Source organism: Rhinolophus hipposideros, assembly GCF_964194185.1.
Source record: "Rhinolophus hipposideros genome assembly, chromosome: 17".
Taxonomy (NCBI): domain Eukaryota; kingdom Metazoa; phylum Chordata; class Mammalia; order Chiroptera; family Rhinolophidae; genus Rhinolophus; species Rhinolophus hipposideros.
The window spans coordinates 51,572,725-51,595,981 of NC_138063.1; the positions used below are offsets into that span (position 1 = coordinate 51,572,725).

Genomic DNA, 23,257 nt, shown 5'->3' on the forward strand with positions numbered 1-23,257 from the left:
GGGGGGTGGGGGGTGGGGGGGTGGGCAAGCCTTAATGTTCATTTTATTCTAATTGTATTATAATGAGGCTGGAGTTCACATTGGGGGCAGGCTTCAGCGATCTGCACAGGCATCAAAAACTTGATTTTTCTGTTTGGGTCTTACCTCTTTTTTCTAAGGATGTTTCAATAGGAAGATTTATCTCTAGGGGCTGAGTTTGGGTGGTCCTTCGGGAGGGGGATGCAGGCCTGGGCAGTGCCCCTTCAGACTCACTTTCGTTAACTCTTTTTTGCTTCATCAAAAACCATTGTAAAAATTTATACTAGTCAGACTCTTATAAAGAAAATGTACAAACCACTAGAAATTCCACCATTGACATTTTGAGAAACATTGTGTTATACCTACACACACGGACGTACACCCACACACATTTTACCTGAAGTTATATCATGGTACATATGCTGCTTTGAGACAGTATGTCAAGGGTACCTTTTCTATAAATAAAAATCCTCATTGTCATTTCAATTGTTGTGGAATATTCCATTATATATATATATACATGCCATTAATGAATTCTCTATGATTAACCTTTAGGTTTATTTTAAATATTTGATCCCATTTACGACATAGGGATAAGTATCTTTGTGTATGTGATGATCACTCCAGTATTTGTTCCTATAAGTATGCACATTGCAACTTTTGATATATATTACTGACAGTGTCTTTGAAAGGTCTCTCTTTTTTAAAATAAAAAATAAATATTTAAGGTGTACAACATAATGATTGATGTACATGTACATAGTGAAATGATTACTAAATTCATATAATTAACATCTTTACATAATTTACCTTTAAAAAATGATAAGAATACCTGAAATCTGCTTTCTTGGCAAATTTCCAGATTTAATTCAGTATTATTAATCATAGTCATCATGCTATACATGAGATCTCTAGAATTTATTCATCTCACATAACTGCAGATTTGCCCCTTTTGACCAACATCTTCCATCCCACTCATCTCCCCAAGCTCCTGGTAACCACTGATGTACTTTCTGGTTCCATGTATTTGACTTTTTTAGATTCCACGTATAAGTGAGATCATGCAGTTTTTTCCTGTCTGTGCCTGGGTTATTTCACTTAGTGTAATGTCCTTCAGGTTCTTACATGTTGTTACAAATGGCAGGATCTCCTTCTTTTATAAGGCTGGATAATATTCCATTGTGTATATATCTACCACATTTTATTTATCCACTCATTTGTTGATGAATGCTTAGGTTGTTTGTGTCTTGTCCATTGTGAATAATACTACAGTGAACATAGAAGTATAGTTATCTTTTTGAATTACTAATTTCCTTTGGGTATACACCTTAAAGGTGAATTGCTATATCATATGCTAGTTCTATTTTTAGGTTTTTGAGTAATACCCATATTATTTTCCATAGTTGCTATGCCAGTTTAAATTCTCACCAACAGTGTACTAGGATTCTCTTTTTTCCATATCCTCACCAATACTTGTTATTTTTTTTTTATAACATCCATCCTAACAGGTGTGAGGTGATATCTCATTGTGATTTTGATTTGCATTTTTCTCCTGATTAGTGATGTTGAGCATCTTTTTATAAGATGGTCTTAAAATACATTCCTGTGTAGCTTATGAGAGTGCCTCCCTTTCCAAATCCACAATGACTAGATATGATAAATCTTTCAAATATTTAATAAATTGATAAATGCCTCAATCATTGCTTTTATTTTCATTTCTTTTATTATAATTGAACGTTTTAAAATACTCATTGATAATTTATATCTCTGTTTATCTATTTATCTATCTATCTATGTATCTATCTATCTATCTATTCTTTGTCCATTTTTCTTTTGAGCTGAGTTATCTTTTTATTATTGACTTTCAAAACCCCTCTACAATATATACTCTTCAAATATATTCAAAGATATATTTTTCAAAATATACATAAAACCTGTATGTCCTCAGAATAATTATCCTGTGTAGGGATAAATGATTCTAGTGACTGAAGAGACTTGCTTTGTTCACATTTTGGAATGAAGCTCATCTCTGTTACCATTGTCATGCGCGCGAGGGTTGCAGCCATCCCGACCTGAGGGCAGTTGCCGAGGTGCCCTTGCTGCAATGTTCCTCATTAATGGCTCAGCAAGGGTCTTGTGATCTGCGCCAGTCTCCTCTTTTCCTCCCCTTGGCAAACATCTTTTTCTTACTGCTGTGTAATTCTAATGAGATTGCCCTAGGTTAACCATATTAAATAAATGATGAACAGTAGAGAAAAGAAATTTCATAGGATATTAGCATTTAAAATAAAATTTATTTTTGGCCTTTGCCCAAGAGTGAATTTCACGGTCCATAAACAACAAGCGTGTGTGCAGTTGAGGAGGAAAATTTATAATCTAATATGAACCCTGGGAAAATTCTAGGGGGAATTCAGGGATCTTACAGGGATGATGTAGGATAAAGCTTTATATTTAATTTGGGATTGCATAAAATGTGTTCACTTTGGCCTAAAACTAATCATTGTTTCTAAACAGTTTCATTCACTGGCTCCTATGTACTATCGTGGATCCGCTGCAGCTGTCATCGTGTATGATATTACCAAACAGGTAAGAATGACCCTGCTAGAATTTAGGTGATTTATGGTGATTCTCTGTCTTATAAAGACCAAAGCAGAGACTTCACTGCTTGAGTCTTGACGGTAGCCTGGAATGAGATTTCATAATGTGGTGATTGGGGATAATGAACACTATATATTTATTTCACCTATATGTAATGAAGCATTTCAGGCTTATCTGCTAAATTAAATAAATAACAATGAACATTCACTTTTAAAACTGACTGTAGAGTTAAGGGCATTCCTACTAATACTATTCACCAGAATGTCAGCTCTTTAGGAAAAGGAAAATTATTTTTATGTTTTGTATGTTTTATAATCATAGAATATTTTCTATTAGTGTTTCAATCACACTGCTTAAAATGCCAAGGAAAATGTTCATGTATGTATAGTGTATCTGTGTACTTATAAAATAAATATATTTTTAGTGATCGTGTTGAGGATCTTGGCTATCCATCAGCAAATGACTACGGTAGTTTGCTGACATTTTTTCCCATTCCTGGAGTGCTGACTCAGTGCACAGGACCAATAGTTTAATGATCTATCACAGTTACATCCTTGAGTTCCTGACCACTTATACCTAAATGTGGTATCTACCTTGGCTTGTTTCCTGAAGGACAGTTGTGAGTGAAGAGCTGAAGGAGCACAGGACTCTAAAATGTGTGTGTGTGTGTGTGTGTGTGTGTGTAGTTTTTTCTTTTTTCTTTCCTGAAGTAAGTATGAGCATTGTCTTAGTCCTATGACGAGATCCTTTTTCAAGTTAAGTCAAGGCTATACTTTTAAATTAATTTTATTTATAGGAGAAAATTACAAGTAGGATTTTCTTCATTTTATCAAGCTTCAGTTTTAGAAAAGGGAATCTTTTACAGGCTACCGAAGTATAATTTAGCTAATATTAAAATTTATGCCAAGATAGATGTAGTGTGTTGATCTACGTTGAGTCTCCTGAAAATATTTTTCTCCATTAAATTGTGCTAGGTTTGTTTTCTACTTGGGTGAAATATATAGACTTATGTATGAAATACATAGGGTTTATATGCATAGGGTCATGTTATAAAACGTATAACTCTGTTATGTTGATGGGTCTTTTCAATGATTGATTTACACTTTGGGTTTAGGACTCATTCCATACTTTGAAGAAATGGGTGAAAGAGCTGAAAGAACACGGTCCAGAAAACATTGTAATGGCTATTGCTGGGAACAAATGTGATCTCTCAGATATAAGGTAAGATGCATTTAAAAATTTTTGTGTGTATTAATATCTTCCATACCTGAATGTCTACATGCAAAAAGCTGTAATGTCTGTGTTCTCAGTGTAATAATTTAATTTGTGTCATTCACTTGTGGTGGTCAAAGTGGTGTATTTATTCAATCAAAATAGAATTAAGGGAAAATAGTATGGAAATGCAAATTTGATGGACCACACAGTAATGAATATTAAAATCAAATCTTTTATATATAGCACAGTTACATCCCTGACTCTAGATGTTTTTGGACGACATGGTTTTATTATTTTTGTTACCTTTTCTGTGATTATTGTCATCATTACTACTATTACCATTATAGTAACACTTTCATATGGTAAGGAGAGTTAGATTCTTAACATTTTCCAGAGCATCCCTATTTGTTTTAGTTCTAGACGTTAATTTAAGGATGTGGTCAAAATTATATAACCTCACTATTTTGTTCTAAGATCTGAATATGATGCATCAGATATGAACACTTTGGCTTGTTCCGGAGACAGTGGATTGTGGAATTCCTGTACCTGGACAGATGTTTGTAGAGACCCAGTCCACGTGGACTAGAGATGTGATCTAACCTGATAGAGACTAGAGATCTGTCTAACCTGATAAGCTAGCTATTTTTACCGAATAAACATGTTGTAAATAAGGACACGGTGAATTTGTGTTATCTTCATCCCCCGGGTTAATTTAATTCTCAGCAATTCTAGTAGTTTATTTTCATAAAGACAATGACATCGAGTTTCGGGTTTTGCTAATCTGAATATGATTAAACCAAAGTTAAAAAACAATGAAAACAGATCTTTAAAAAGCTCTTAATGTGGCCCTTGACAAATTACTCTGTTTCTATGGGATTTCAAAAGCTTTATATCACATTGCATCAGGTTGGTGTATAATAACAGCCATCAACACCACTTAATCATTTGTTCTTCGGGGAGCTAGACAAATATTTAAACTCTCCAGACTTAATTCAGATCCCTACCTTCTTTACTGTAATCCTAAAACAGCTTGCTTGTCTAGTATTCCCAGCAGAATTGCTTTAACTTTTGTCATTGGAAGGGATGGGGGTGGGTAGAGAGGGCCTTTGCTGAGAGGAGGTGCTATCATCTGACACCACTGAATTGTAAAAGGCGTGACTTTAAGTGAACTAAACCTTGTGTATTGTGGGAGAACTGGTGCACTAGAATTTAAGGAGAAAGCAATTTAAACTTGAACGGAATTATTAGGACTCTTGGTTACATGGAACTGAAAACCAGTTGAAATTAATTTCAGGAAAAAGAGGAATTTATTGGAAGGTACTGGTATCCACAGGGTAAAAAACAGAGCTGCCTTTAGCTCTGGTATATGATGTGTTCCATCTTTAGTCTCTGGAAAGATATTGGTCTGGCATTCTCTGTTTCCAGTCTAAATTGTCATGGAAGGGTTTCCCACATTATGACAAGGCATTGTGGCTAAGGGCGGGGACTTGGGCAGTAGAAAATGATTTTTCCCACCTTAATCGTGAGAATGGGAGGGCTGCTGGTTTGGAAGAGGGACAGTTCCTAGAAAAGTGCAGTCTGGACAGACAAAACATGTCTGTGACATGCTGGCTTGGCTAGTGGCACCTAAAGACACACGATTTCTCAGGGTGGAATTCTCCTTTAATGCACTGGTATAGCATTCTCCTCAGCAGGCATTCTCCTTTTTGCCAGCCAATTCCTATATATACAATTTGCAAAATGCCTACCCAGCAGAATCCATCCATCTCACTTCCAACCGTAAATTCAGCCTCTCCATCCCCAATGGGAGACAATCCAAGCCCACATCTAGCTACTACATCCAGTGGTGACATCATGGGGCCACTGTCCCATGAGTCCAGGTTCTCTGGGTAATAGCCTTTCTCCACTAGTTTGGGCTCAGTGAGATCTGAATGTGGTTTCTCAAGATCCTGCGGTTGTGGTTTAAAGTGTGGAATATGTATCTTTTGTTATACTCAGAGTTATTTTAAATGCTACCTGTTACTGAATCATGCAGGAAGAAGTGACTCCCTTTGCAATTCTTCCTTCAAGCCTCTGTTTAAGTCAATGAGAAAAATTATTTTGATGCTAGTAAATTTTTAAACATTTGTTAATATATGATTTAAAATTTTAATATATTTTATTGAGATAATTTACAAACCATAAAATCCATCTGTTTTAAAAATATTGTTCAATGAACTTTAGTATATTTATAGAGTTGTACAGTCATTATTACATCTCATTTTAGAATGTTTCTGTCACCTACAAGGAAACATCATGCCCATTTCCCAATTTTGTATCATGTCCTCTTGTGCTTGATTTAATCTCTTCTTGATTTGTACAGCAACATTTTAGTAGGCTTGTGGCCTCAGAGCAGTAGGTTATACCATATAGCCTAGGTGTATAGTAGGCTACACCATCCAGGTTTGTATAAGTGCACTTGTAGTAGGCTATACCATCCAGGTTTGTGATGTTCACACAGCAATGAAATTGCCTAACGATGCATTTCTCAGAATATGTCCTCGTCATTAAGTAGCCCATGACTGTAGCTGGCTGCCGAAAACCCTCAATATTAGGCCTGCCATTTCTTTCTCTCTCTCTCACTCTCAAAGGGAGAATAGCAAGTATAAAAATAAGTATTAAAAACTTGTTAGCCTCAGCTCACATGGAATATTCTCCAGGATAGACCATATGCTAAGCCATACAATAAACCTCAATAAATTTAAAATAATTAAAAGCATACAAGTATGTTTTCAGATTACATTGGAATTAAATTAGAAACCATTAGCAAACATGTGAGGACGGGGAAAAATTGGATCAGTCACACATTGGTGGTGTGAATATAAAATGGTGTAGCCACTCTGGAAAATTGTGTGGCAATTTCTTTTAAAACTAAATATGCAATTACCATATGGTCCAACAATCGTACTGTTAGGCATTTATTCCACAGAAATGAAAACTTAAACATTTACACAAACCCCGCACATGAATATTCATAGAAGCTTTATTTATAATAGCCCCAAACTGGAATCAGCCCGGATGTCCTTCAAAAGGTGAATGGCTAAACAAACTGTGGTGCATTCATACTATGGAATATTACTCGACAATAAAAAGAAACAAACTACTGATAACGTGCAACTTGCAACTTGGGCAAACCTCCAGGGGAATTATACTGAGTGAAAAAAGCCAATTCCACAGGTTTCATAATGTATGATTTCATTTATATAACATTTTGAAATGAAAACATTTTAGAAATAGCGGACAGATTAGTGGTTGCCAGAAGTTATGGTTAGGGACGATGTGGGCAGGGGAGGGGGAGGAAAGTGGGCATGGATATAAATGGGCAGCACGAGGGATCTTTGTCATGTTGAAACTGTTCAGTATCTTCTCTGCAGTAGTGGACATGCAAACCTACACAGGTGATAAATGGTGTAGAACACACACACGAGTACCAGTAAAACTGGGGAAATCTAAGTAAGATAGAGTGAATTAATGTCAATATCCTGTTTGTGATATTATACTATAGTTTTGTCGCGTCCTGCACCACAAGAGCTGTGGGAAGTGAGAAGGGCGGTGCAGGGTTAAGAAAGACAGTAGCCAAAAATAGAGTGCAAGCCTCAAGGACTGAGCCCCAAATTGACCAACCATAGCTTTTACTGGTTAACAAATGAGGAAGAAAAGCTTGCTAATCTCAAGATCTGTGAATTTTGTGCCTGTTTGCTTTCTTTCTGAAAGTCCCCATTGTGCTCCAGCACATACTGTGCCTTCACACATGCGCATAACTCCAGGGGATCCATTAAACTCCAGGGGAGGGACCAGTATTATTCTATCAGGTCTCAGTTTGCTGAAGCACTCCCTTGTGAAATCCTGGGAAGAGGTCCGGGAACAAACGATTTGGCAGCTGTAAGGCAACATAGTTTTACAAAATGTTGCCATTTGGGGAACTTGGGCAAAGCGACAAGGAGCCTCTCCTATTAAGTTTTATAACTACCTGCATATGAATCTACAATTACCTCTATACAATTTTCAGTTAACAAAAAACTGACTAACATAAAAACAACTAAATATTAAAACAGTGGTATATACATGTTATATATATTACATATACAGTTAAATAAAGTTTGGTAAACACACTGGGATAAATGATGAATTTACCCCAGAACATACAATTTACAAAAGAAAAATTGGATAACTGTATTAAAAATTCCCTTTTAGGAAAGCAGGGAAGGGGAAACCTGATGTATTATTGGTCCCTTCCCAGAGTATAAACTTTCTCCCTCTAGACAGAAATAGTCTGGTAAATGAGAGGGCCTGCAACCCTAATGGGCTTCGGCTTGTTGACACCTTTCCATGGCAGTGGAATTGGGTTCTTGGTCAGCCAATCTGTCTACTCCAGATTCTGCCTGCTGGTATGATTGTTCTGGGGAATTAGCCAAGACCCCAGACCTTATGTAGCACACCTTGACCTTCTTTTACTCTAACCATAAAACACTTTGCTCTCCTGTAATTGTCAGAAGACTATGTTTCATTTTTCACTGGCTATTGGAAAGGGACAGTATGTAGATTTGGTTGTGTGTGTGTGTGTGTGTGTGTGTGAGAGAGAGAGAGAGAGAGAGAGAGAGAGAGAGAGAGAGAGAGAGAGAAACAGGTCTCATCTAACAGACTTTGGTTGTGTAAGCTTATAAATCCTTAAGAGGAGCTTTGTTTGCCTGGCATATTTTGAGAGGGTACTGGAATTTAAATGAAATTAACTCCCTGAGCTTGACTCAGCCCACTTGAGGCATTTGTGTGCAGAAGTGCTTCGTAGAGGAGATGCCTCATCATCAAGTCAGTGTGTTTCATATCCATTCATGTTCCAGAAGATGATATAAAGGTCTGACCACACTACTTAGAGTGAAAGGCGTTCCTCTGGTCCAGTGAATTCAGGACTTCTAGTGTAGATTAAAAAAAAATTTTTTTAGGCCCTTGATCTTTTTGAGAGATTTTCCTGAATGTCTTGAAGAATTTGAGACAAAATCTCCCAGTGCCCAAATTATTGTGACATTGGGGTCATGTATAGTCTCTGAATCTGAGGGGAGGAAGCAAAGTGAAATTGTGATACTGTATGTGAGAGGGCTGAGCTTGCACACAGTAGGTGCTCAGGGGATGTCACTTCACAACTTTCCAATGGCTCATCTTCCTCCCCATTGAAGATATGCCTCGGAGAGAAGCTCTGGTAACAGCTCCCAGGGAAGAGAGTGTGCCATTCCTCATGAGACCTGGGAAATGGGGCTACCCCCTTCTCCGTACCATTTGCTGATGCTGATGTAAGAATTGCAAAGTTGGGGACATTTTAGAGATATACACGGTTGAAAGGAAAATGAGAGAACCACAACTGAAGTGATGATGTAGGAGCTGGAGTAGTAGCTGACTTGAAAAACATGGACAGCTCAGAGCAGAGAGAGTACATGGTGCAATTTGCCAAACTCAGATGGCAGGAAAAGCTAACATGAGTCCATGGCAGGTCACTGAGTTTCTGAAGAAGTAATGCAGGGCATTGGGCTAATTCCATTGGCTATGAGGAGTGCACACTTGGCCTGGGGTCTACATAGAAAAGAAACCTTCTTCTCAGAAAGGCTGAGCAAGAGACTGCATGGGCCTGGTGGAAGAACTGAGGCAAAGAAGTCTTGAAACGAAAAAAATGTGATCGGTCATTTTGCTTTGGTAATTTTAAAAGTTCCATGAATGTAAAAATCATGTAGGGCACTTGTTAAAAATTTAGATTCCAGGATCCAGCTTCAGAGATTCTGATTCGGTAGGTAAGAGCAGGCTGAGGAAATACACGTTTTGTTTTGAAAAGTGATTCTTTTTTATTTTTTTAAAGGGGGACAGAACTTTATTGGGGAACAGTGTGTACTTCCAGGACTTTTTTTTTTTCCAAGTCAAGTTGTCTTTTCAGTCTTAATTGCGGAGGGTGCCGATCAGCTTCAAGTTGTTGTCCATTCAGTCTTAGTTGTGGAGGGCGCAGCTCAGCTCCAAGTCCAGTTGCCGTTGTTCAATCTTAGTTGCAGGGGGCGCAGCCCACCATCCCTTACGGGAGTCGAACCAGCAACCTTGTGGTTGAGAGGACGCGCTCCAACCAACTGAGCCATCTGGGAGCTCAGCAGCAGCTCAGCTCAAGGTGCCGTGTTCAATCTTAGTTGCAGGGGGCGCAGCCCATCATCCCTTGCGGGATTCGAGGAATTGAACTGGCAACCTTGTGGTTGAGAGCCCTCTGGTCCATGTGGGAATCGAACCGGCAGCCTTCAGAGTTAGGAGCATGGAGCTCTAACCGCCTGAGCCACCGGGCCGGCCGAAAAGTGATTCTCTTATAAGTGGTCCATGTGCCATAGTTGGAAAAGCATTGCCTTAGGTGATAGGAGTTTATGGTAGGGAAGAAGCAGGAAGTCCTGGAATCTAATTGGGGATCTGTGCAGGTCTTTGACTGTAGGCCACACTTGCCTGGGCTCCCGTCTCATCCTTCAGACCTCATGGAGAATGGAAACAGTGGCTCATCATTCCTCAGGATCCAGAAGCAGTAATTTGATCTCCCCAAACTAGAAATTCTTCCTGACTTGCTTGATTATTTGGATTTTGGCCTTCCTCAAATAGCTTCTAACTTGACCTACTCAAGGGTCTCCTATTGGCTTTTCCTTGGGATTCCATCCTTTACTGGCATCGTTAGGGCTGTGAATGAATCAGTAGGGGTGAGGGAGGGATCATGTAGAAGTGCTGATGGAAGAAAAGCTCTCAGGCTTAATATATTTTATCTTGCAAATGGTAGTAGTGGGAAATTACCCAACAAAAGTGATAGTGAAGGGGCGGCTGGATGTCTCAGTTGGTTAGAGCGTGAGCTCTGAACAGCAGGGTTGCCAGTTCGATTCCCACATGGGCCAGTGAGCTGCGCCTTCCACAACTAGATTGAATATAACGAGCTGCCGCTGAGCTTCTGGAGGGGTGGTGGATGGTTCAGTTGGTTAGAGTGTAAGCTCTCAATAAGGTTACCGGTTCAATTCCCACATGGGATGGTGGGCTGAGCCCCCTGCAACTAAAGATTGAAAATGGTGACTGGACTTGGAGCTGAGCTGCGCCTTCCACAACTAGATTGAAGGACAACACTTGGAGCTGATAGGCCCTGGAGAAACACACTGTTCTCTAATAGTCCCCAATTTTAAAAAAAAGTGATAGTGGAAATTAGGGGTTTGAGCGTGGGGGAACCTTCTACTCAGAGGTGGTGGGCACCTCTACTCACCTCGGGGCAGCTCTTCTATCACTGACCCTCTCTGCCCAAGTTTCCTCCCATCTCCCATAAACACAACCCCAGGAGATAATTAGGGATGATGTGTGTCCTCTGACCTTTTCTGAGGAATGGACTCATGGTCCCTAAGATCATGACTTTGTATCAACACTTGCGCTATCTCTAGAGAAACAGTGAGAGAGATTGGTAGGGCTGCTGCTGGTGAGTCAAGAATTTTTTCCTGGAGTAGAGGTTGCACTCCAGGGATGGGAGCATCTGGGGATAGAGGTGAAACTACGGTGGAACAGGAGGAAGGAAATTGGTCCTATCAGGTTTTAGTCACTCAATTAGCGAGTAATCTTTGGTAGTTCTTTTGTGTGCAGAAAGTACTATGGGAAGTACAAGAAAAGAGAAGAAAGTATTTTCCCTTGAGCTTGGAGAGCCAAAAGTAGTACCCAGGGGAGGAAAATATCTAATGAATAATACAATACTATATTTAAGAGAGGTTCAAAAGTCATGGTGCAGAAAGGACAAAGGAATTCAGGAAGGGGAAACTAGTCATGTAGAGTGATTTGGAAAGGCTCATGGATGAAATGTGTCACAAGCTGGGCTGTTCAGGATGAGTCCAGTAGGAGGAAATTCCAGGCAGGGGAGATAATGGACAAAGGCATGGAGATGGGAGGAGAGTTTGACATGTGTAATAGGGGAGGGGACATCTAGCCTATCTACCAGATGCCTTGCCTGGAGAATGGGGGGAAAGATAACTGGATAGTAAGGGGATAGTTTATTAATGGCTTAAAAGTATGCAGAGTGGTTTGGACTTGATGTGCTGGGTCAGGATGGCAAACACTCAATGCTCCTGCCTCCTGCTTCCGTGTCTCTCATACCCATGGCCCCATTGCCCATCAGTCATGGCACTGTCTTCTCCTGAGTCTGTTGTGGCCTCAGGCTCCTTCTTAACACAATGCCCACGTAGTCACCACCAGTTAAAGAGATGAAACCTACTTGCCAACCTCAAGGGAGGCTGTGGAAGCATTTTAGATTCTTGAGCAAGTAAAGGATTCATACAGTATCCTGTGCAATCTACAGCTGGAAACTGGGGTGGGAGCTGGACTTTTCAGCCTAAGTGCCCCTTCTGCAGCTTCCTGAAGTACACTCTAATCAAGTGAGAAATCACCAGGCATCTGTGGTTTCAACTATGGATAAAGTTGAGGTCTTCGGTAGATTAAAAATATATTTTGAAATAAATGTTTTTTACTAAGAATGCATAAATTGCTTTCATTTCTTACATGTGACTCCAAATCTGATTCTAGTCTTAATAATGGGCCAAAAATGGGTATAGGAGTTTCTTTAAAATTATACAAGCCAAATAAGAGAACTTGAGATGCTAGATAATTAAAAATCCAACTTATTCTAAATACTAAAAGCACAAAAGTCAATGAACATCAAAAGCCACGGAAAGGTCTGGAAATATCATGGGCAGTGTTAAAATGCACGCAGCATTTTCTGTACGTGAGCTGAAGAGGCGGAGTAGAGGGCGCACTATCAACATCTTTGTTCTGTGCTCTGAGCTGCACCATCAGTGTTTCTACCTTGTTCCAGTGCTGTGTTTGTGGCTGAGCCTGCATCCGCTCACTATTGTCAAGCCGGAGGCTAGGATCTGAAGACTGAGCTCCCAAAGAGCCAAGCAAGAGCATCTGGACTCTCTCTCTCTTTCTCAGTCCTGAAGTATTCTTAATGAAGAATCTGTAAAACATTTATATATATTTTAAAGAATAATAGGACTTTCAAAGAGCAAGATGAACAGTGATGTAACTGAGTGAGCCTCCATCCCTAGTAGTATCCCCTTCTTTCTACCCAGAATTAACCACTATTTTGACTTGTGACAATCATTTTGTTTTCTTTATACTTTGCTATTTATGTTTGTATTTAAGTGATAGATTTAGGTTTGCCTGTTTTTGAAGTTTGTATAAATGGAATAGCGCTGTATATATTCTATGATGACTTGTCTCTTGCATTCCACGTGCCCGGGAGGTTCATCGGAATGAATGTCAGCTGTAGTTTGTACATTTTCATGGCTGTATACTGCTCTGTTTTATGAGTGCAACATAGTCTATCTATCCATCTTACTATTGATGGATATTTGAGTTATTTCTGGTTTGGTGTAATTATGAACGTTGCTTCTTGAACATTCTCATGCATCTCATAGTGCCATGTGTAAGCATTTCTGAGTCACAAGGTGTTCACATGCTCAGTTTTACTAGGTAATGCCAGTGTTCTCCAAAGTGGATACCAGTGCTGCATGAGACTTCCTGTTTCACCAAGTCTTGTATTGTAAGATGTTAGGGTGTGGAGTGATAGCTGATAGTCATTTCAGTTTGCAATTTCCCAGTTACCGGTGAAGTTGGCATCTTTTTTATGTATTTATTGGCCATTCAAGCAAGTTTCCTCTTATGTGAAGAGTCTGTTCAAGTCTTTGCCACTTTTTCTATTGAGTTTGTCTTATTTATTCATAGGATTTTAAAATATATATATACTTGATGCTATTCCTTTATCATATGTATCTGTTGAAATATCTTCTTCAAATTTATGTCTCATCTTTTCACTTTCTTTATATTGTCTTTTCATTACCCACAGTCCTTACTTTCTATGTAATAGAATTTATTAATTTTTTCCTTTATTCAGTTCTTGGGGTGGAGGAGAGGGGAGAAGGGTGAGTCTTATTTAAGAAATCTTCCCACTCCCCCAAGATAATAAAGATATTTCCCTATCTTGATAATCTTTAAAAAACTTGACAGTTTCATTTTTCCTATCTGTCTTTAAATCACTTGGAATTGATTATTATATATGGTGACTAATTTTTCCTGCATAGATATCCATTTGTCTCAGCAGTGTTGGCTACAAAGTCCATTCTTTTCCCAACGATGTTCCATACCATCTCAGTCATGTATCCTGTGTCACATGTGCACAGGCCTATTTCTAGGACTCTGTTCTGTTTCATTGGCCTACTTATCCATTGGCCTACTTATCCATCCTTAATACCAATACTACACTGAATCAATGATTACAACTTTACCATAAGTCTTGATTAATGGCTTGGACTTACGATATGGACTGGAATCTCTTTAACCAGTATTTGTTGGCCCCAGAGAAGATTCATGAGAGCGTATGGTGTGGAGGTGGATGTGTGTGCTGTGGTCCGGTAGAGATTAGGGGAGTGTCAGGCTGGTATCTACATGTGGTGAAGGTGTGTGGTGGGTGTTTATTTTTATGACTCATTTAAAAAATATTTAAATAAACTTATTTTAGAATAGTTTTATATTTACAGAAAAGTTGCAAGGATAGTACAGAGAGTTCCCATATACCCCACACCCAGGTTCCTCTATGTTAACATCCTATATTACTGTGGTAACTTTGTCACAATTAAGGAGACAATATTGATTAGTAAGTAAAGTTCATACTTTGCTCAGATTTCATTAGTCCTCCTCCCCTTTTTTTGTTCTAGGATCCCATCTAGAATATCACATTGTATGTTGTTGTCATGTCTATTTAGGCTCCTCCGGGCTGGGACAGCTTATCAGACTTCCTTTGTGTTTGATGACCTTCACAGTTTTAAGGAATACAAGTCAGATACTTTGGAGAGTATCTCTCAGTTAAGGTTTGTCTGGTGTGTTTCTCATGACTAGACGGGGGTTATGCACTTTTGGGAGGAAGACCACAGAGATAAAGTGCTATTTTTATTACTTTATCATATTTATATTTAAATATATCAAAGATTGACTTTGATCACCTGGTTGAGGTAACTGTAGAGTTACCCCCTCACTCTGTCTCCTTATTGTAGTCCTTGGAAGGAAGTCTCTATGCACAGCTCCACCTCCTTCAGGGAGAAGTATCTACATAAATTATTTGGAATTTTGCAGGTGAATTTGTCTCCTTTCTTCCCTTAATTTATTTATTCAGTCATATATTTATACCAGTATGGACTCATGGATGTTTATTTTATACTTTGGGTTATAATGCAATACTGTGTTATTTAATTTGTTGCTCACAGTATTCCAGCTTTGGGATCTCTTTCTGTGGGCTGCTGTGTCCCTATAGCATATTCCTATCATTTCGGTTTTTGAGCACTTCCTTACTTTTTGGTACAACAAGATGTTCCAGGTTCATCTTATATATTTTAAGCTACAGCCCTAGAATTAGCCATGTCTCCGACTAGCCCTTTCACTGGAGAATGGCGTTTAGAAACCCGAGATCTGGGCTGGGTGTGCTTGTTGCTACTGGGGTGTCATTGGGTCTAGGCCGTTTCAGTAAACAGTAAAAAATATATTTATGTGTGCTAATTCGAGTATACACACATATATGTAATTATTTCTATATCTATACATCTGTATCTAGATTAAGATAAGCATAAGTTAATATTGATGCTCTGACTCTAATCCAGAAACACGTGGCTCATTCTAACTGTCATTAGTGTGGGGGGAGGATGTTTTAAAAAGTCATCAACTAATGTATGACTGAGCTAAGTGGTAAGTTTTTTGTTTGTTTGTTTTAAACTTTTTTTTTAAAGGTTTTATTGGGGAAGGGGAACAGGACTTTATTGGGGAACAGTGTGTACTTCTAGGACTTTTTCCAAGTCAAGTTGTTGTCCTTTCAATCTTAGTTGTGGAGGGCGCAGCTCAGCTCCAGGTCCAGTTGCCGTTGCTAGTTGTAGGGGGCGCAGCCCACCATCCCTTGCCGGAGTCCATCTGGCAACCTTGTGGTTGAGAGGACGCGCTCCAACCAACTGAGCCATCCGGGAGCTCAGCGTTAGCTCAGCTCAAGGTGCCGTGTTCGATCTTAGTTGCAGGGGTCGCTGCCCACCATCCCTTGCGGGAGTGGAGGAATCGAATCATCAACCTTTTGGTTGTTAGCCCACTGGCCCATGTGGGAATCGAACCCGCCCTTGGGCGTTAGGAGCATGGAGCTCCAACTGCCTGAGTCACCAGGCTGTGGTAAGCTTCTGTTCCTGGAGATTTTCTTATAAGATACAATAATCTTTTCCCTTTTACTTTACATGACACCCAAAATTTCAGAATTTCAAAATGTTACTTTCTGTTAAGGATTACAACTATCTCAGTGATTATTTCCAAATGGCACAATATCTACTTATATTTATATACTGTTGACGTAGGTAATCAACTGAAAGCAAGTTAGTCATCATCAATCATTATCCTCATTGCCAACCTGAACTGACTGCCTCCTATGTGCCAGATACTATTATAAGTAGTTTATGTTAACCTTCACCATCCTGTGAAAAAGTTACAATCATTCTATCTTATTGATAAGGAAACTGAGGCACAGAGGTTAAGGAGCTTGTCCTAGGTCCTGTAGCTAAGAGGGTGTAGGTCCCAGCTTTAAACCCAGCTATTCTGTCCCAGACCCGATGTCCTTGACCATCATGCTATATTGCATCTGGTAAGAAGTGCGAACAGGATCCATGAGGGAGAGTAATTTCTGAATGACCAGGGCAAAATGGAAGTTGATTTGATTCTGCTCAGAGGATTTGGAGCTAATGATGCTTTCCAGTGGTTCCCTCTGGCCTCTTCAGGACTAGCCTAAATTTCTGTCTGAAAAGAGGGTGTGAAGAGGCAAAAGACTGGCCAGGTCCCCCTAGAGAACCTATGTTTTCTGTACAGTCCTCATTAGATTCAAATTCTGACATTTTTCATGAGAAACAATCCATTTAAGTCTGTGGCGAGAACCTGACACTGCTTGTTAGAACTTGACACTAGGAATCTGGCTGCAGGTGAAAAGCAGTTATGGACACACATTAATAAGCAGCAAGGCCCCATGGGATCAGAAATTCTTCCCAGGGTACACATGTCAAGTGCTTTAACTGTAAGTGCTTAGATCATTGTAAAGTATTATTGTCCAATCAGATATTAATTGCAAAGATGGTAATTATTCATTAAAAAAAAGTTCATTTTAATTTTAGTTCCACCTCACAGGCAAACCAGTCTGAGTATCTAAAAGAACTAGCATTTTAAACAGAGATTTTGCTGCTTTAATTATTGCTAAAACGGTTGCCTCGTCTGTGTGTTACACAAATATCTTGGATAGTTAGAGAAAATATGACCTAATGGGAGCACAACAAGCCCTGATTATTCATTTCAGTGGCTGCTTAAGGGAGTAGGGAAGACAGAGTGCTTCATGGCACACCTCAGCCTTTGCAAACAGCCTGCAGCCTTCCTTTCCTGGATTTTGATGGAATGTTGTGAATGATTTCCATTGCTTTTGGCTAGAATACCTTAAACATGTGGGATGGTTTTGACAAAAAATAATTCCACCAGACATTTAACAGCCGTCTCCTGCTCACTGTTGGCTTGCTACTTACTCATGGCTCACTTGATTGGTTGTTGAAGCTTGACCTTGGAAGGGGGCTATGGCTGGAGCAGAGAGTAAAAATATAGGGTAAACATTTTTAAATGAAATGTTAACTGTTATATTCCAGGAATCTTGGGAGAGTATAAAATGCTTCGTTATTGTTGTATGGTGTTTTGGAAATATAACATACCTGCTAGAACCTACCTGAACCACTAGAAGATTTCTTCTGGGAAGAGCTCATGAGGCCACTATTCTTATATTTTATGACTTGTAAAATGGTGCCTGAGAAATGTAGAGTTATGCGTTGCTTAACTATGGAGGTATGTTCTGAGAAATGTGTTGATAGACAATTTCATCCCTGTGTGAACATCATGGAGTTATTGCCTAGACCTGATATAGCCTACTACTCACCTAGGTTTTGTGGTACATTCAGCCTGTTGCTTCTAGACTACAAGCCTGTATAGCATGTTACTGTACTGAATACTGTAGGCAGTGGTAACACAATGGTAAGTACTTGTGTATGTAAACAGAAAGTTACAGTAAAAATATGGTATTAAAGATTAAAAAATGATATAGGGCACTCACCATGAATGAAGTTGCTCTGGATGAGTGAGTGGGTGAATGTGAAGGCCCACGACATTACTGTGCACTGCTGGAGACTTTATAAACACTATACTGAGGTTACATTAAATGTATTAAAAAACATTTTTTTTCTTTAATAATAAATTAACCTTAGGTTACTGTAACATGATTACTTTATACACTTAAAATTTTTTTTTAACTTTTTAATTCTTTTGTAATAACACTTAGGTTAAAAGACCAATACATTATATAGCTGTACAAACATTTTCTTTCTGTATACTCCTATTCTATTAGCTTTTTTATTTTTTAAATTATTTATTGATTTTTGTTTCATGTAAAAATATCTTTTTGTTAAGAACTAAGACACACACACACACACACACACACACACACATTGGCCTAAGCTACACAGGGTCAAGATCACCTCCACATCTTGACCCACTGGAAGGTCTTCAGGGGCAATGACACGGCAAGGAGCTGCCATCTCAGAAAATACCAATGCCTTCTGGAATATCCCCTGAGGATATTACCTGGAATATAACCTGAGGCGGTGTCACTCTTTTTTAGAAATTCATCCATGGTGGTTTGTCTGGCTTGGTTTTTTTTTCTGTCATAGATTTACTTGTAAGCAGATAATGCACCATGAACATTCCTCTCTATTAATGAAAACCTTTCCATGTTGGGGATCCATGATTTCAACTTTTTAAGGAGCTTATTGAGATCTGCAAAGACTTCTGCTAGGCCTTTCACTGTAAATTTTCTTTTTCTTCTGCAGTTTCCTTTGCTCTTGCCTCTTCTTCAGCTATACATTCCTGTTCCAGTTCCAACAACTCCTCAGTCAGTTCTCCAGGAGCCACCTCCAGGAGTTCCTCCATGTCACTGTCATCCACACTCAGGTTAAAGCTGTTCGCCATCTTAATCACAGCCTTGTTGGTTTTTGCACTGATGTTACAACAGTTGTGACGTCACTAGGTGATAGGAAATTTTCAGCTCCATTGTAATCTTATGGGACGACCATATATGTTGTCCATTGCTGACTGAACTGTTGTTATATAGAACGTGACTGTATGTTTCATTATGTCCTAGGTACAGTCAGTCATCTTAATACATATCTCCAAACTCTATTCAGATTATGAATAGACAGACAAAATGCCAAGCTCAATATTTTACATACTATCTCCTAAAAGAGTTATTCTCAAGCTATAGAATGAAGCTGTTGGGAAGTCGCTAAAATGTGTATTTCTGGGGCTTGCCCAATAGATATTCTGGTTCAGTAGGTCTAGACCAGGGGTGTCCAGACTTTTTTTGAACATTTTTCACCAAGGGCCATCTGCGGTAAAATACACAAACAGCCAGGCCCCTCACTTGAGGTGAAGTACGTATTGCCTCACCTGGTTTATTTAAGTAAACTAAACATATTTTTGGAATTTGCTGCGGGCCAATTAAAAATAGATTGCGGGCCGCAGTTGGCCCGTGGACCACAGTTTGGACACCCCTGGTCTAGAGCATAGGGACCTTCATTTTTAACAAGCTGCAAATAATCACTGGGATAGATGTCTGTAGAACATACCTGAGAATGATGTCCTAAAAGATTCCTCTGAAGATGTCTGGAGAAGGCTTAGTAATGATTGTTATGTGTCAGAGAGAAGTGCAGGAGTCTTGGATGATTGTCCTCATTTTGTCTCTTTGTTTTTAGCATCAAAGTTTTTTTTGTTTTTTTAACTTATGTTTTTAATTTTCTGGGAAAATGAGGGCTTTTTGTGCATCTATTCTAAGATACCTGAAAACTTCTTACATGTGGTTGTTCTGCAGGTTGTTAACCATGACCTCTTTGGAATCACATGGTTATGCTACTAGCATTATATGAGCATTCTTCTCTCTCCACATTCCAAGACTGCAGATGTTAAACCTTTTCATCTTGGCCAATCTGACACATGAAAAATGTGATCCTCATTTTCACGTCATTTTCGTAATTGCAGGCAGGATTAGGAAAACCAAGATTTTCTACTGAATAACTATTCTTCACCTATATACAAATAATAAACAATTTATAAATCAAGTAGATGTTAAAACCCTCTTTATAATAGCAATACAAATTTAAATTCCTAGTAATCAACTTTTTTTGACTTATGTATCATTTAAAAATTTTTAATTTTAAATCCAAGGAATGAATTTAACAAGAAATGAGCAAGACGTATGTAGATTAAAATTTATAACTCTATGCTAGGACATAAAAGAAGACATAAAGAAATGAAAATGTGTACTTATTCCTTGGATAGGAAAACTCAGTACTGTAAAAATGTTAGTTTGCTCTAAATTAAACTATGAATTCAATGAGATTCCAGTCAAATTACCAAAATAACATTTTAAAAGGGGTTTTACAAAAATGATCCTAGAATTCATCTAGAAAAACAAAACAGGCAAAAATAGCTTGTATTGGAGGGATTAAATAACAGCAGATATAGAAACATATTTTAATGATTTAGTAATAAAACAATATAGCATTGTCACAAAACTAGATAGAAAATCAATGAACAAAGTAGAGAATCAAGAAATAGGGTGAAACATATAGAAAGATTTAGTATATGATAAAGGTGATCCTTAAAATAGTGTAAAAAAGGAATAATTCAATAACACATTTGGTGTAATTAGCTAGTTATAGGAAAAAAATAGATTCAAAATGAAACAAGGACTTAAATATAAAATAAATCTATAGAAGTTACAGAAAGCAGGTGAATTTAAAAAATAATCTTGGAATTGCAATGAATTGTTTAGTCATGATACAAAACTCAGAAGCCAAAGAGGAAAATGATCAATAAGACTGACTATGTAAAAACTTTTGTGTGGCACAAATGCCACAAACAAGGTCTAAATACAAATGATAAGCTGAAAGAAATGTGGAAAATATATTAGAAAGGTCTAGGTTCTTTAAAATGCAAAGAGCACTTGCAAATAAATAAGAATAAATCCAAACCAAACCAAAGTGGCAGAGAACATGCACAAGAATTTCAGAGAACAAGAAATATTCATGGGTAATGAAAAGTTGCTCACCATCTTTGAATAAAAGTACTTAGAATTAATGTCAAGTTTTTCTGACGGAGAAAGGACTTTAAAATATGATGCAATTTTACTTTTGGGGTAATTTATGGAAAATAATATATTTAACAAGTTGGCTGATATAGTTTGTGTTCCCTAATTCTTCCATGGAATAGTAATGACTGGACTGGGAGCCTTCTTGGGCCATGGGTTGAGTCAGATAAACTTATAAAAGGTCTTTAGACTGTGAAGTAAGTTGAGTATCCTATTTATTTGTTTCCTCCATTTGCATCATTTCCTCAATTATTTTGGCATTTTGTAAGAAAATGGTGCCATGACATCACCCTTGCTTACACAGCTTTATAAAGATCTATTAAACAGATTCTGATATCTGATATCGCACTTAGTATGTGCCAGGCATTGGTTTGAGTAATTTATAATATCAACTTACCTAACATTTAAAATTGTTGTAAAGCACATCATCTAGTAGAATGAGAATAAGACCTGAGAGAAGTGGACATTTAGGTGGCTGTCTATTAAAGGAGAAAATAATTTTACTTCTGGGAGTAGCACACTTGAACTGCCTGTCTCACATCAGCTACTTACTAGGCCATCTGTGAAAGATTCTCAACAAGACCCATGGCCAAAACAAATCGTTCAGCACAGGTCAGTGGAAGTCATTTGTTTCCACTGACTTTCAGAAGGAGCCTATGGAACCGAACCTTCCCAGTGAACCCCTAGCGGGGATAAAGCATTATTCTACCTTAGCCTGCTGGTTTAATTCCTCTTCTTAACAGGAGGGGCTTCAGGAACTCTTCTTGGCGTACCTGTCCTCTTTTCTCCTTGCCATCAATGGAGAAGAATCATGGAGAAAATTAAATAGCCCTGGAATTAGAATGACTCAGCTGCCATGTTGCCAGGTTCCACCTAAGAACAACAAAACAAGGACACTTTTTAGGCAGCACAGCCTGTTGAAAAATCTGGGGCCCATAGGAATGTTGTTTCCTGACCCTCCCTCCCCTGCTGAGAGCCTCTGAGTGCTGTGGCCAGCTCAGGCTGTGTGTCCTAGACACACAACAGGCTGATATGTGGACCATGCTGAAATACAAGCTGATTAACACGAGAGCCTGGGTCTAGCAGGAGACTCCCCCTTTCGTGTTGTTTGTACCCTTAAGCTTCCCTCTTGGCTCATTTAGAAGGGTGGGAGAGCCTCTGCCTCTGGTACCTTTCCAGGTGACATTCTCAACACTCCCTGCACTTCCCCTTAAGTCCTCACAGCAGTTCCCCTACCTGAATCCTCCTTTCTGCCGAAGGCAGCTTGGGATGATTCTTGTAATCCAGTCGTTCAACAGACATTAATTGATTGCCTCCTTGGTGCCAGGCACTGTTATGATCCTGGCACATTAAAACAAAAACCACGGTCCTGATATCAAGAAATCCACAGCCTGTTTTGGGAGCCACACAGCTTCACAAGGATGATAGTATTATGCTAAAATATGCACCAGTGTAAGGCAGAGGGGGAAGAGCATCTACCCTGGAGACAGGGCATGCTAGACTGAGCTCTCTGGGAGGTGATGGTGGAACATCTCCAAGTGAACGGGGAGGAGTGGACCAACGGAAGAGCAGGTGCATGACCCAGAAGCAGACATGAGCACAAGTTCCCAAATGGCTACCCACTTGGAATGGCTGTAGCTTTGGACGTGAATGAGGGAGGAATGAGACAGGAAGCCTTGTCCTGCTAAAGTTTTGGGTTTTATCCTGAGGCAACCAGAAGACACTGAAGAATTGTATTCATGTGAGTGCTTGATAGATTTGCAGTTTTGAAAGATCCTTGTAGTGGGCATGTGGATAGTGGACAGCAGGAGGCTGGAAGACCAGTTAGAGGCATGTTTAATTTTCGTTTTGGGGAAGCAGCCAAAGTCATGCTCAGAAACTGAGTTGTTTTTGCCCGCACTTTATTTAGCACAGGTTCACTGAGGGAATTATAATTATTTCAAAGGCCAACAGCATAAAGGATATCTTTTAATAAGCCAAATGAAGAAATAACATGCTCCAAACAAATAACAGATTAATCATACTATTGTTCCAGGAAGGGGAGATGAAAGAATAAAGTCCAAATTTAATATGTGTTACCTTCTTTTTTTATATTCTTTATTATTATTATTATTATTA

General features: G+C 38.8%; 1 protein-coding gene across 6 annotated transcripts in view; it reads left to right on the top strand.

The window, feature by feature from the left end:
* Window positions 1-23,257, top strand: part of RAB31 (RAB31, member RAS oncogene family) — a 122,432-nt gene that overhangs the window by 71,322 nt on the left and 27,853 nt on the right. For 5 of the 6 annotated variants that reach the window (XR_013995301.1, XR_013995302.1, XR_013995303.1 and 2 more), the window contains exons 4-5: window positions 2,533-2,604; window positions 3,731-3,837. Coding sequence is in view for 2 of the 6 variants with exons in the window: in XM_081079041.1 (XP_080935167.1) it covers window positions 2,533-2,604; window positions 3,731-3,837 (179 nt within the window). In the remaining 4 variants the exon portion in view is untranslated. Of the gene's footprint in view, window positions 1-2,532; window positions 2,605-3,730; window positions 3,838-18,824; window positions 18,946-23,257 lie in introns of all 6 variants that reach the window. The other variant, XR_013995300.1, reaches the window with a different exon arrangement.